The sequence below is a fragment of the Toxorhynchites rutilus genome, chromosome 3 (assembly GCF_029784135.1).
Source record: "Toxorhynchites rutilus septentrionalis strain SRP chromosome 3, ASM2978413v1, whole genome shotgun sequence".
In the NCBI taxonomy this organism is placed as follows: Eukaryota; Metazoa; Arthropoda; class Insecta; order Diptera; family Culicidae; genus Toxorhynchites; species Toxorhynchites rutilus.
In genome coordinates this window covers 304,159,481-304,175,621 of record NC_073746.1, presented here as the reverse complement: position 1 = coordinate 304,175,621, position 16,141 = coordinate 304,159,481, and the positions used below count along the sequence as shown (strand labels likewise).

The 16,141-nt window shown below is 39.7% G+C and overlaps 1 protein-coding gene across 1 annotated transcript; it reads left to right on the top strand.

Annotated features, from left to right (window-relative positions):
* Window positions 1-4,313: 4,313 nt before the first annotated feature.
* On the top strand, window positions 4,314-6,287 carry LOC129774389 (protein fem-1 homolog C-like). Its single transcript, XM_055778122.1, has one exon. It carries the CDS (start codon window positions 4,314-4,316, stop codon window positions 6,285-6,287), a length of 1,974 nt encoding a protein of 657 aa, XP_055634097.1.
* Window positions 6,288-16,141: the final 9,854 nt, after the last annotated feature.

Below are 16,141 nucleotides of genomic sequence, written 5' to 3'. Positions count from 1 at the left end.
ACAATCAGATGACGCAGCGAGTAAAATGATGATGTTTTACGTGTTTATTTTCCCTGCCGCAGAGAACGCGTCATTTTCTACAGCACTAAAGAGATGTTTCTAATGTTGCTAATTCAAATATTTCAACCTAATTAGCTCTGCAGAATATTAATCTTTTATTCCACACTTATCATTATTAAAATTTAATTCATTACTCTTGTGAAACTAATTGTTAAAATACACAACTTTTTGCTTTGCGTTTTGTTTCTATTTGCTTCATGTAAACTGGCTGTCAAACTCAGCTTCGATGTCCCGAATTGACGCAAAGCTGTATCAGTTCATGCGGCACCTACATTTAAGCTCAAAACCACATGTTCCATTTTTCCATGCTTCCTATGTATAGGGTAAATGATCTTGGTTTGTCCGATTTGGGGTGTTTTTACGCAACTAGTGCAATGCAAATCGATTTTTCTTCATGGAAATCACATATAATCGATACGAGTTTGGGTTTGTTGGAAAGCCCCAAGTCTCTAGTTGCTGATACTACCATAAGGCGTTAAAATTATTCAAATTTTTATGTTTTTTAACGATTTTCCTCAAAGAAGAATTATGATCATGGTTGGTGCAAAAAATGATCATGGTTTGTCCGGCTTTAGAAATCACCATTTTTGAATGAAAACATTCGAATTCTCAAGTAGATGTTGCATTTATCATTGCTTGAGTTTACTGTCATCATATTGATCCATTCATAATTTAGGCTTTATTCAGAATATTGCATTTTAAAAGTGTTCACCTTAACACACTCAACATAGAGAAACTTTATTTCTGCTATGCGCGAAGGACACAATAAACGAACTGCAGCGCGCCAAGCGATTGCCATAGAAATCATGTGGACAAAACAACATTATTGAATTGGACAATTCATCAAATTGCGTTAATTTAATGGTTTAGCTATGTAAATCTGATACAAATGGTGTACAAGCATGATGTTTACAATATTTGTAAATGTTATAATTGGGAAAAGGTCTGAATAAGTGCGAAATAATCATCTGGTGATCGAAGAAAAGCTAGCTCGAATGAGGGGCGCATTGACACCAATATATGGTGTATTTTATAATTCTCAGAAACATGAAACTACTATAAATCATGAAAAAGACAATTTTATTTATATGTTTTGAAATATTCGAATACCTGATTTGACAAAGGTGTGCTGAATTAGAGCATTCAAAAAAGTGGACAAACCATGATCATATTTTCGACTGGACAAACCAAAATCATTTACTTTAGTGCAAAACTTCTTGAGGGCAGTATTCTAGTCCAGAAATTTGAAAAAAAAACAATCTTTTTCCTTCATATTTCTGTAGTTTAAACATTCAAGAATATACCCTAGAAAGGACTTATCGAAAATCCCATTATTTACCGAGTTGGAGCCATAACAATGAACTTCAAACGCGTTTTTCTCGAAACTGGTTTTTTTCAAACTGGTGTACACGATATCTCAAGTTCTACTAAACCGATTCATGTCAAATTTGAATGGATTCAATCTGCAGGCATCTCACTATCGCATGAACCTTTGAAAAATTATATTTTTTAAATTTTACTATTTTTAAAAAATCGGGAAATGTAAGAAAAACGTTTGAAACCGCATTTTGTTTTCCAAGCTGCCGCCATTTTGTCAAAAAAGATATTTTTGACTTGTCCGAGGTTCATGCGATAGCGGCATCTTTACAGATTCAGAATCTGTTCGATTTTTTTTTTGTTTCAGATAACCAGAAGGGATGGAATCGTGTACGCCATGGCATAACTTTTTTTAACCCTCTCACTTCACCAGCTCTTATCTATTCTAGATATGAGAATTTTTTCTCCGTTCAATTTTTGTTTTTTTGTTAAAAGATAGATGAACAAATAATGATGATGATGATGGTCCCGCCTCCTTCCCCTACAGAGGTTTGAGCAAGACGAGTTATCTAAAAGATAATTTTTTTTTTCAACATTGAAATCAGTTTAGCAAACATGAAAAACGAACTGATTTTATTTACAGATATAAGTTCAAAAAATTGCAATGTCCAAAAAAGCCAATACTCAGTCATGTCCGCCACAGAGCCGATACGGTCCCGACGAGGCCCTTGCAGCCAAGTGGTCCACCAGAGCACAAGTCCAACCGCCAGCCTTGTTTTAGATTGACTTTGAATACCCTCATTCAGAGAAATCGAGAAAATTTCCTTTACGAAAAATTCCTAGACCGGCACTTAAAAAAAACTTTCAATTTAATATCCTTTATATCTGTGTCTCGCGCGCGACGCTCAAACTTTTGTAGACTACTTTTATTTTTTTTTTTTAAACTAATACAACTATAAGAACGACAAAATAAAAATAAAAATAGTCCATCATCACCAAGATCATGACAGACATAATAGAGATCAATACAAATTTAAAAAAGATGATTTAAAAAAAATTAAATAATCTACATAATATAATCCGTTCAAAAACTTCGTCAGATTCATTGAAAATATTGAAAACAAACTGCAAAAAAATTGTCCACATTAAATTATCCGTTCGTATAAAACTTCGTCAGTAAAGATCTTCGTCATAAAAATAAACAAAAACTCTAGTGTTATAACTATGAAAGTCAATTCCTCTTTCAACTCGATCACACAAATATCGAGGCAGCAAACCTTTAACTACTTTGAAAATGAACACCATAGTTAAATAAACAATCCTTTGCTTCACGGATAACCATTGCAGAGCGTCCAACATTAAAGATGAGGAAGTGAATCTGTTACATTTTAGTATCAACCGCATTATTTTGTTTTGCAAGCGCTGTAATCTCGATATTTGTGTGTCATTGGCTAAAAATAAAATGGAAGAGCAAAAGTCTAAATGAGGAGAGATGATTGATTTGTATAGCTGTATTTTGCTGCAAATAGTTAAATCGTTTTTCAATCGACATAAGATTCCATACTTCTTGGCAATTTTCTTGATGACATTGTCAATGTGAGTGTTGAACTTGAGTTTGTCATCAATAATCACGCCAAGATATTTAATGTCCCGAACTCGATCAATAGTCTCATTATCAATAACGATGGAGACGTTTTCATTTAAACGATTTCGCGAGATTACCATATATTTAGTTTTACTTATGTTCAATTTCAATTGCTTATACTTCAACCATCTACTTAAAGAATGTAAATCTCCATTCAAATGTAAAACGACCTGATCTAAATCATTAGCTGCAATGAATAACACAGTATCATCTGCAAAAAGATTGATATCACAAAATCGTAAAACTCTTCCCATGTCATTGATATACATAATAAATAAAAGGGGCCCTAATACACTTCCCTGAGGTACTCCAAGATTATTCCCTAGGGGATTCGAAATTGTATCAATAAAAATAGTCCGTTGAGTTCTGTCATTTAAATAGCTTTCGAACCATTTATATGCAGTACTCGTAAATCCAAAGCGCTTAATCGTGTTCAACAACAAGGGCCTAGAAATTGTTTCGAAAGCGCGTTTTAGATCCAAAAAAACAGCAATGATATTCTCTTTGCACTCGATCAAATCCTCAAATTCTGATGATTTCGATTCTGATCACTCCAGTTTCTTCTTTGTATCTGTCTGTTGTCTGTTGGTTCTGTAGGAAAAGCTCGTACACTGAGAGAAATAATTAGTAAATATAACGAATTTTTTGGTAAACACTACCAATCTATAGTCATTTTGACCGTTCTAATAAACACATATGTCAAGCAGAACAATGATTCGGAAGCCCAATATCGGCTACATATTCTCGCCGAAAATGCACGTATCAGAATTATATCCTAATTATACCTCCGTATTGCCTTATAGGAACAATGAAAATGGTTAATACGCGCTTTTCTCACCAATTTTCAGATATGACAATATCCAAGCTTACTAATGTTATCGAGTAAAATATACTAATCTCTGGTAGGGATGCGGGTTTGTTGACAATATGTACAAAAAATTTGTACATTCTACTAATTTTGCATTACCAAATGTATTTAGTAGTTTTCGACCGAGGATTTTTCTAAGGGTAGACAAAAGTGTGACGTCTTTGATTTTCAGGAGCAAGTTCCATTTTGGGTATAAAAAACTCAAAATAGCTACCCGTTCAAGTTATTTCGAGCTTCCTTCACAAAGCTCAGTTTCTTGACACTGTGGGTATATTTAGCAACATTTGTATATATATATATGCGGACTCGCCTTTGAAGACATTATCTGTGCCAGGGTACGAAAGAGAAGTTTTTGAAAATTTAACTCTATTTCAGTAGTTTGTATCGTTATTTGTAGTTTTGGACCAGCAACTCGACTAAACCATGAATGCGAACGCACACGAACACGAACTGGGTGATCCCAAAGTACTGAAGCAAATTAGTTGTGACTTATATCGTGAAGCTAGCTCAGCTCGTGGACCTCTGTCCCGGCGTCTTCGCAGACGAATTCGTCGCTTACCTAAGCATGTACGAAGGGAGGTGGCTAACGCTAAACATGGTGGTTGTTCGTCGCTGTTCATCGCCTGTCGCGAAGGCAACTTAGAAATAGTTGACTACCTATTAAGGGTGTGTGATGCCGACATCGAGCAAAGAGGAATCCTTACATATCCCCCGGATGAGGAAGATGAATTGCCTGAGATGAATACGATTAACAATGTTACTCTACTGTGGTGTGCTTGCGTTTCAGGTCATCTTTTACTAGCGACATACCTTGTCATGGAGGGTTGCGATGCAAATGCTCCCTCTGACACCGGCTCAACGCCTGTGAGAGCTGCCTGCGCAATATCAAACATCAAAATGGTTAAGTTGTTAGTTGAGTACGGAGCGGATATCCACAAGCCAACTTCCAACGGTACAACCTGTCTCATCGACGCTATAGAATCTGTCCCATTATGCAGCTATCTAATAAGCTTAGGCGCTGACGTAAATGAACGCGATTCGTATGGCAACACTGCTCTGCACTATGCGGTTGAGAGCAAAACTCGTAATATCGAAATGGTTCAATTACTGTTGAATCATGGAGCCGATCCGTTCGCTAGAAAAAGTTCCGGGGATGACGCACTGCAGCTAGCATGCATTGTGGGATCTGTACAAATAGTGGATTATCTTTTGAGCAGCGTAAATTACTCACAAGAAAGAAAGGCCGATGCTCATATGCTGTTGGGTTCAACGTTAATCTATTATCAACACAACGTGGAAAATGTATTACACCGCTTGCGGTTGGCTTATGAAATTCGAATGGGTGGAGGAAATTCCATTCGAAACAGACCATCAATCCCGCCAAGAGTCGCCTATGGAAATATGGTTGAGTTTACTACTATTGCCGAATTTGAAGGAATCGCCCATGATGTGATTGCATTGACAATGCAGGGTATGGTCATTCAAGAGACGATATTGGGAGTCGACCATGAGTACATACTACATAGACTAATGATACGAGGATATTTCTACAAAGAATCTAGACAGTTCCAGATGTGTTTAGACCTATGGATGCTTGCGTTGCAAGTGCGAATTCGGAAGCATACCATATTGGACAGTGAAACGTGTGATTCAGCTCGGGCCGTCGTGAAGTTGATGATGTATTTGGTAGTTGAAAATGAGCCCGATATGCTACAATTCAAAGATGTCTACGAGACGTTCCAGTTTTTGACATCGGACCTCACTGAGAGCCACCAGTTGCTCAGTATTGAGCCGGCTGATCAAATCCAACAGAAAAATTACGATTGTATACTCCATTGCCTGATACTTCTGATGTACTTTCTACTTACCGTTGCCAATAGCGAGGATGAACACCGTTTGATCAAAAGCTCTGTTCAAGAGCTTGTCCGTAAGGATATTCGTAGTGTAGCCGACGGAACACTGCTTCATCTGTCAGTATCGAACACATCAGTGCTACGCAGTAAATTCTTCTCACATGACCGTGAAGAAGACGACTTATTTTCCAACTTATTCGTCACAAAGTTGCTGTTGGAATGTGGAGCCCAGGTCAATACGTACGATAATACAAAATCTACGCCACTGCTTCTGGCTTCCAAGCGATACTATTATGAGAAAGAGATAGTGCACACTCTGATCGCGCATGGTGCCCATCTGGATTCTACGAATGTGTTCGGCGAGCGTCCTTCGTGGCTACTTAAGCGGAGTCTGGGGAATGGTATTCTTCCGAATGAACCCGCTTCCCTAAAATGCCTCTGCGCTAACGTCATCACCGCGTCAGGCATTCCCTATCGGAACAAAATTCCCAATGCACTGGCACAGTTTGTTTGGGTGCACGATACATGTGTTAAGCGATTGTAAATGAGTTAATAAATCATTATGTTTAAACCTCGCATTGAAATTTATTTTGTATTTGTGATATATCATAACACAATCAAAAGTTGTGCTGCAGACATTCATATAAATAAATAAAAAGTATGTCAACGCAATTGTCGATATCCCGAATCATTACCTACAGTGACTTGCAACGATCAAATGGGTGGGTTATATATATGATATAACCGCAAAGTTGACGTGGGACTACCTTAGCTTAGTAAACATTTGTTTGCATTGATTAAATTTTTGATTGAATGAAACAATTGCCCAATTCAATTGAATTCAATATATTTGCTTTGTGAGTAAAAAGATTGAACAAATGCCATGTAGGTAATCTAAGGTAATCTTGAATAATTTTTCGACCAAAACACTCAATAGATGTCTTATTATTGTTAAGAAATAAGATGAGCGTTTATCAACTTTCATTGAGCGGATTACCTCTGCTGAGCTGAGGCTGTCTGAAAAAATAAAATAATGGTCGATGGGTAATGTTTCAATGATCCCATATACTACGCACAACCTAAACGCGCATCTCTATCGCATAGGGCTCGCAGCAAACAATCTTTGTGATTGTGGCGATGGCTACCACGACATCGAGCATGTTGTCTGGTCGTGTATCCGGTTCCATGCTGCCCCTTCTCAGCTCTCCCGCGAGTAATCGGTTACATATTACTGACATAGTTGTAAGGCAAACATTGTCGAAATATTGAACTCCCGGCCCCGTCAGGCTGACGCCATATGAGCCTTAATAAAAATATATATTTTGGATAAAAAAATGCCATGTAAGGTCAATTCATACTTTTATTATTCATACTGTTCGCTTTCAGAGGTTCGAGGCTGAATCGCGTATCGAGAATAAACACTGTCTCAACGGTAGGGTTTCCTTTTTGGGATTTTCAAAACTACGCTCTCAAATTTTAAAATTGTATATTCGATGAAATTCGATCTTCATGCACGTATATTTCTGGATGCTGTCTGTCGTTCTACTGAACGCAATTAAATCCTCTGTATTCACAACTGATCTGCCTAATTTTGGGTGTGGGTGTGTGTGTGTGCTGGACAGTATAACGGTTATAAACAGGGATGTTCAATTTGAGCCATATTTGGTCATCGAAGATTACTAATGTCTACATATAAATGCCAACATTACCGGCCCCTTTGAACTAGCTTCAACTAAATATGCTTATGTTCTAAACTATTAAAACTAGTTAACTAAATTCCTGGTCTGTTTTGTAATAGATCACAATTCGATGGCAATGGACATATTCGGCACACAGGACGCTTGTAGATACCGTTTTTGGTTCTTACAGTAACCACTCTGACGACTCCATCATTTCCTGGATGCACGTTAGTAATTCTTGCCAAGGGCCAATATAGGGGTGGTTGATTATCCTCACGTAGAACAGACAAATCTCCAACATCAATGGAAATGTATTGCCGGTTTTTGTTAATCATTTGCATCTCGGTGAGGTATTCCTTACTCCATCTCTGCCAATATCGCTGGAATAATTGCTGCCTTTGCTGGTAGTGGGTTAGTCGATTCGTAGGGATGGCGCGCAGATCGGTTTCGGGGAGTGCCGTCATGGTAGAGCCAATAAGAAAATGGGCTGGAGTCAGCACATCAACATCTAGAGGGTCATCCGAAAGCGGAACTAATGGCCTTGAATTGAGTGCTGCTGTAATCTGAACGAGAAGAGTAGAGAAATCTTCAAAGGATAGGTGATACGAGCCGATTTCCTTTTTGAGGGCACTTTTAACAGTGCGCACTGCAGTTTCCCACAAGCCTCCAAAGTTAGGAGCTCGTGGGGGTATAAAATGCCATGATATACCTTGTTGCGCTAGCTCGTTTCCAATCATAGCGAACTGTTTTTTATCATTCAGCGTCTTATATAAACCATATAACTCATGCTTGGCGCCGGAAAAATTCTTGGCATTATCTGAATGAATTTCAGATGGAACTCCGTGATTACCAATGAATCTACGCAGGGCTGAAATAAACCCGACGGTCGATAAATTGCTGACAATTTCCAAATGTATGGCCTTCGTGGTAAAACATATAAACACTGCAACGTAAACTTTCGGGGCGGCAGCACGACGATAGGGTGGTTTTAGATAAAACGGACCGCAATAATCAATCCCAGTTATGACGAATGACTTGCTTGGACACACACCTCCTGAAAGTGTTAACTGCCGACTACCATGAATGGTTTGATGATGAAAGTAATCAATGAGCATGCGAGTAAATGGATGGTTACTTGGAAGTACTGATGGATGCTTTGTTGTAAAATGTACGTCTGACTGACGCAGGCGTCCACCCACTCTTATGACCCCATTTTGATCTACAAAGGGATTGAGAAGTTTCAGTGGAGATTTGATCGATACCTGATGATGCTTTCGTAAATTTTTAATATCCTCTGGAAAACATTCTAGTTGTACAAGGCGCACCAAAGCCAGTTTTCCAGCGTTAATTTCATTCGCTTCTAAGAATGGGGATCGACGAGCTTCATGAGGTTGGCGACAGTTATGTGCGAAACGGAGGCAATAAGCTACAATGCGCAGTAAAGGTTTGAGAGTCGAGCGTAGGAAGAACAAGTCATTCGTTTCAGAAATTATGGTCCCCATATGAACAGTTTTTCGGGTTTCTAGATCCAGGTCGGAATGAACAAATTCCTTGCTTTCCTTTGGCCACGTATCAATGGATTGCTTTAGCCATGTCGGTCCGTTTCTCCATAATTGACTCTGGAGAAATTCCTCCACAGATATTCCACGAGACACTAAGTCAGCAGGGTTTTGGTTCCCTGCTATATGTTGCCAACTATGACCATAAGTGAGCGTTTGTATCCTAGAAACACGATTCGCAATGAAGGTTTGCCAAGTGTTAGGAGGTGCCTTCAGCCAGTGCAAAACAATTGTTGAGTCGGACCAGAAAAACGATTGATATTCATTCATTTTCAATGAGTTTACAACTTTTGAATATAAGTGGGTAGCTGTATCTGCAGCACAAAGCTCTAGGCGAGGGAGTGTTAATCTTTTTAATGGTGCAACACGAGATTTTGACGAAAGTAGCTCGATGCGCACATTGCCGACTGTATCGGTCGCTCTTACATAGAGACACGCTCCATACGCTAACTCAGATGCATCCGCAAAACAGTGAAACTGTATTCCTGTCCATTCCAGACTAAAGGCGATTCGGTCTATTTGCACTTCTGATAGCAGATTCAAGTTGCTGACAAATTCTTTCCATTCATTATCCAATTGAGAGGGAACAGCATCATCCCAGCCAGATTGCAGTAAAGATAGTTTCTGCATTATGATTTTTCCCTTCACAATTACCGGAGAAATTAAACCGAGAGGATCAAACAGTTTCGCAATGGTAGAGAGGATACTTCGCCTTGTCCAATCCTTCACGTTATTGACTATATCGAAGGCAAAACTCAACTGATCCGATCTTGGATCCCATGTAACACCAAGTGTCTTTACTTGTTCCGTGGAAACTAAATCGAAGCTTATTTCCAATCCTTTACCCAATTTTTCCATTGGCAATCCCTCCAAAACTTTTGGGTGAGCAATTCGTATGTACCTATTGGATCTGACTGGGAAAACCGCCAAAAAATTCTTTGCAGATGCGTATCATCATCGTGTAGACGGATTTGTCTATACATTTTTTCCACGTCCGCAACGAGGGCGACTTTATGTTTACGGAACCGTAGTAATAGACTGAGAAGCTCATCTTGTATTACAGGACCTTTCAAAAGAGTATCATTCAGCGAGTATCCGCTATCGGTGGAAGCCGATCCATCAAATACGACCCGTAACTTAGTTGTAGTGCTTGAATTTTTAATGACGGGGTGGTGAGGCAAATAATATGCTTTTTTATCCGTGGATCCCCTAGCTTCTGATTGTAAATCTTCTTCTGTAACTTTTTTCATGTGACCAAGCCTAATATATTCAGTCATGAATGCATGGTATTCCTTTTTTAATGATATGTCCCGTTGCAAGCGTCTTTCCAGTTTTCTGAACCTTTCCAATGTCATTATTTTTGATTCACCCAGCATATTTCCGAAATGAACATGTTTGGGTAGTCTTACTATGTAGCGACCATCGTCAGCACGCGAGTGAGTTTTAACAAAAGATTTTTCGCAGTCTTGTTCCTGCTTAGACCAAGGCGGTTGATCATCATAGCTCTCTGTTTTCCAAAATTTTTCCATCAGACTCTCTAGATTATCCGGAGTTGTCGCGGCATGACAGTGAACAGATGTCCTATTTTGAGTACTCGTTTTACCCGTTACGATCCAACCAAGTTTTGTTTCAACCAAAGTGGGAAGTCCTGATCCCATATTAATCCGTTTTAGTCCGTTTTCATTCAAAAAATCATAGAAGAAGAATTCCGCACCAATTATCAAGTCAACCCGTTTGCATGTGTTGAAGTCAGGATCAGCTATCAGATTGTTCAGAAATTCTCCAGTGAATTATTGGCACGGTAACTGAAGGCAACTCAGAAGTAACCCGTGGCAATATTAAAAAATCCATTCCCACTGTGTAATCTGTCACTCGAGAACCTATTGTAGTATTAACTGCATGTCTTGCTCGGGATTCAACCTGGCCAATTCCATAAATTGGAACATTTATCGCACGTCGTTTCAACTTCAGCATCTGACACATCCTTTCGCTCATAATATTCACCTGAGATCCATTATCGAGCAATGCTCTTGCCAAATGTTTGTTACCATCTCTATCCTGCACAATCAATACCACCGTTGAAAGAAAAATGTTCGATGGTCCAGATTTGGTCCCAATACTAAATGAACTAACTGTCGATTCATCCATTGCTTCCGTTTGATCAGCAAATGTACTTCCTGTACCTCCAGTTGCCAAATTCGTTGCCATGCCTCGTATATCGTTGCTTTTATTTACTGTGGAATTCATGCTATCGCTGTGCCCCAGTGGATATCCGGGATGAATCAACGTATTGTGCCTTTTTCCACACGTTCTACAATTAAATTTAGAGTTGCAGTCTCGAGCCCAATGCCCTGATCGAAAGCAATTACTACACAAGCGCTTGTTGTTTACTATATTCAGTCTTTCAGATAGATTCATCGTCTGGAATTTAGTATAACGTGGAGTATAATGAGCATCGCCGCAACATTGACATGCTGGTACATCATTCACAGCATTTGTGGCACTATATGAAACAATATTGGTACGTTTTATGTTCGATCTTGTGGGATGATTTTTGCTTTCGGTACAATTTGATGATATGGCGTCCAATATTCGAGTCCTTTTCTCTAGAAAATCCATTAATGATGAGAAACCAGGTTCTTTTTATAGAAGCCGCGTGGTCTTCCCAAAGTTGTAGAGTATGACCGTCCAACTTGGAACAAACCCAATGTACAATAAGTGCTCCCCAATGCTCAGTTTTTTCACCCAACTGCTTTAGTATCTTCATTCTCTGTTCGAATTCGTCTACCAATCCGTGAATTGCTGCAGCCGATTCCTCCTTCAGTCTTGGATATTCCATGAGCGCGTGGATATGTCGCTTTTTGAGAAGATATTCGTTTGAGTATCGCTTCGTTACTGTTTCCCAAGCAATTGAGTAGTTTTCATTCGTGATCGTGAGAGATTCTATAAGCTTTGCCGCCTCCCCTTTCAGTGCTGTTTTCAGGTAGTGAAATTTTTGTACGTCGCAGAGTTCTGTCGATTCGTGTATCATGGAAACGAATATCGATTCAAACGAAAGCCACACTCGATAATCACCGTCGAACTCCGGTAGTGTAATCTGAGGTAGATGCACCCCGGTATGAATACCCAAAGCGCTGGTATTTCTGGCAATCGTGTTGTCAAGATTTGCGGTAGTCTGAACCGGTAGAGATATCTTTGCTGATAGTGCTGCTCCCTCCTTTTAATTTTGTCGTTAACTTTTCGTTCAGCCATCATTAACACCACTACCAGACCAGCAATGCAGTTGCTCCAAAATAACCGAAAAGAGACAAAAGGAACCAGGAAGTACCGCAAATTAAAATTGTAGTATTGGACAGGTGCTCACCTGAGGCCTGTCCAAAATAGGCCTTGAAAAGTAGTATGGAAATAGTCCTTCCCGAATATGCGAATCGTTATTGAGTCCAGCTAAATTATTACGATATAGTCCTCTCTCACAGCCAGTAGATGCAGTAATAATCCCGAATCGTCGATGATCATAAAATAAACATAAAAGTACCAGGTAGCACAAATTGATACAGTAGAATTATTTGGACAGGCATTCACCTGAGGCCTGTTTGTAACAAGTCTTGTATAATCAATGTAAAATGTAACTATTTCTCGTGTGTGGTAGCAATCGGTTTTATCCAGAAGTGTAGTCAAGTCGTGAATATTCCTTGTCAATAGTTGTCAGTTGAATATAATTTTGTGGTGATCGCCAAATCTCGTAAAAGCAGCAAAAAAAAAAACAAAACAAAAAAGATCCAAGTAGCACCGCTAAATTTGTGGTAAGTTGTAGGAAAGCCACTCACCTGTGGCCTGTAATAATTAGACCTTGTATTAACTCAAATATTTTGCATCAAAGAAATGTCTTCAATTTATGGCATTTGTTCATCCAAGCTTCTATTATCCAACAATAATTGGCCTCAGTACTGTATGGCTGCGGCTTTGAAATAGGATAATGACCCCTTCACCAATCGTTGTCCATAGGATAATGACCTCTTCAACCTTCGTTGTTCATAGGGTAATGACCTCTGGATTCAGCCATAAATCCTGGTCACGGCACCAAAATGTTCGCTTTCAGAGGTTCGAGGCTGAATCGCATATCGAGAATAAACACTGTCTCAACGGTAGGGTTTCCTTTTTGGAATTTTCAAAACTACGCTCTCAAATTTTAAAATTGTATATTCGATGAAATTCGATCTTCACGCACGTATATTTCTGGATGCTGTCTGTCGTTCTACTGAACGCATTTAAATCCTCTGTATTCACAACTGATCTGCCTAATTTTGGTTGTGGGTGTGTGTGCTGGACAGTATAACGGTTATAAACAGGGATGTTCAATTTGAGCCATATTTGGTCATCGAAGATTAAAGGGTGTGTCACATCAAATTGCATCACGGGAAAAACGCTGTAGAAATTTAATTTTTAGGAATTATATCTTCAGCTTATAATCAGATAAGAGTGTATAGATAACGTTGGCCATGCTTCACTGTCAATTTTTCGTAAATTTGGAAAAATGTCGTCGAACGAAAAAGAGCGTCGTGAATTAATCCTGTGCACTCATTTCGAGAATCCGGAGTTGTCACATCGGGGCATCGGTAAGATGCTGGGAATCGTCCAATCCACGGTCAGCAGTGTACTAAAACGATACTTCGAGAACCTAACCATCGACCGGAGGGTGAAGAACGGCAAAAATGGATGCTCCGTCAGTGAAAAAGATCACAAGCGCGTAGTTAAGCAGTTTAGACGTGATCCGAGAAGTTCAGTCCGGGATGTCGCCAATATGCTGAATTTGTCAAGTTCATTCGTCCAGCGGACCAAGCAGCGGGAGGATCTGCGTACATACATAGTTCAGAAGGCTCCTAACCGCGACGAAAGGCAAAACATGGTGGGGAAGACGCGAGCCCGGAAGCTGTACACCGAAATGCTGACGAAGCCGCATTGCCTGGTAATGGACGACGAAACCTACGTCAAAGCGGACTTTCGTCAGCTGCCGGGCCTGTTGTTCTTCTCCGCTGAGGACAAATTCAGCGTTCCGGAGGAGATTCGCAAGCAGAAACTATCCAAGTTTGCCAAAAAGTACATGGTGTATCAAGCGATCTGCTCTTGCGGAAAGCGGAGCGCCCCCTTCGTGATGACCGACACGGTAAACGGGCAGGTTTACCTTAAAGAGTGCCTACAGAAGCGCTTACTACCACTATTGAAGCAGCACGAGGGCCCGACCATCTTCTGGCCGGATCTCGCTTCGTGCCACTATTCAAAGGACGTGTTGGAGTGGTACGAAGCCAAGGTGACCCCCTTCGTGCCAAAGGAAATGAACCCGCCCAACGCGCCGGAGCTTCGCCCAATAGAGAAATATTGGGCGATTATGAAGCAGGCCCTCCGGAAGAACCCAAAAGTTGTCAAATCGGAGGCGGACTTCAAGAGAAAATGGATTTCTGTTCAAAAAAAAAAAACTACAACCTGACGTTGTACAGAACCTTATGGACGGGGTAAAGAGGAAGGTGCGAGCATACGGGCTTGGGCTCGAAGTATGAATAAAAAGAAAATGCCAAAAGTTGTTTAATAGTTTTTATTTTACTGTCTAAAATTTTCAAAAGGATCGGTCTACTGGGCGAATTTCTACAGCGTTTTTTCCGTGATGCAATTTGATGTGACACACCCTTTACTAATGTCTACATATAAATGCCAACACATACTATTATGTTCTTCTTTACGAGTAAATTTAATGACTGTCCTTTAACGTTTGTTATGACGCTCATGACTTACAAAATATGTGAACGGAAGAGTAATCAACAGATTATACTGATTATAATGAATGATACGTCGAACGCATATTGTTCAATCAATAGTTATCGTAGTAAATGGATTCAGTGAGCAGAAGACATGAAGGCATATGCTTCAATGCAATCATGAATAACCGAGCCAAAGCGTTGTGTTCGTACCCGCTTTTGTAATCCGTGTTAGGAAAAAATATCCGGAGTGCAAAAAAAAAACATGCGGGTACAGAAGTACCTCCGGCTTGCATGAATCAACAACTTAAACTTCTACTTTTTATACTGTAGAGGGTTTAAACTTGAAAGTTCATTCGCTTCTAGTGTCTGCACGATTTTCCCTGGTTCCTAAGTTAAGAAGACCGTATTCGGGAAAAATGTTCCAGCCTGCGTAAAGGCAATCGAGTACAAAAGTATTCGCAGTTTGCATTTATTTGAAAAGCCGATTTCCCCAGACATCTTGATTTTGAAGTCTGTGTTGGGGAAACCGTAAATCGGGCCAATCGAAACGAGGCAGTTTAGATAACGCTTAATTTTTTTAGTTAATCCTGACTTCGTCTCGTTTCTTTAGTTAACTTCAGTTCAAAATCACAGAATTTTTTTTCTCTATTATAGTGATTTTCAACACATTTCGGCTGGTTCTTCACTTTTACTTCCATTTTTGGAAGAATGTCGGGAGTGAGAATTGAACTCGTGACCTCTGCGTGAGAGGTATGGATGTTACCATATGTTCTCTGATCGTTTAATAGAGAAGAAAAATCAAGGGGTTGTATCCGAGACACGGCCGCTTAGGACGTAGGACTACGCAATCTTTTTTTTTCGGATGTTATTTGCGAATACTTCGAAATTTCATTAAAAACTCTTAAGTAAAAAGTTCCGGGGACCCCGAAAAGCATTTCGAGAAGCACCGATTCTCTCTTGCCTTTGCGAGAACAATACACTAATTGGTCATATGTCGCAATTTGTTTTTTGACGTAGGACTACGTCTTTCATTTCTATACCGGGGTGTAAAATCAAAGTTTCGAAAACGAAAGCGTTACGCCGAAGACCGAGATTTTGAGTGTCAATAGCTCCTAAACAACTGAACGAAATTGTATGATAAACACTTCATTCGAAAGATAAAATGTCTACGCGTTCTATACTTGTTACTTTCTGATCCAAAAACATGTTTCAATAGTCTTGAATTTGCTTTCAAAATAGGCTATTGAAATCACCAATCGGTATATAAGCGAGCGCCGCTCGGAAATCCACTCAGTTCTAATTGAACAGCGATTGGAGCATGTTGTCGCTGTTGTGGTGAAGCTCTTCATTTATCATGAAAGCGCGGATGAACGGTGTCACCAAGAGCCTGTTTGTGCACCTTAGGCC

Excerpts from the sequence above, each read along its gene's own strand:
- LOC129774389 (XM_055778122.1), top strand. The coding sequence starts at position 4,314 with ATGAATGCGAACGCACACGAACACGAACTGGGTGATCCCAAAGTACTG.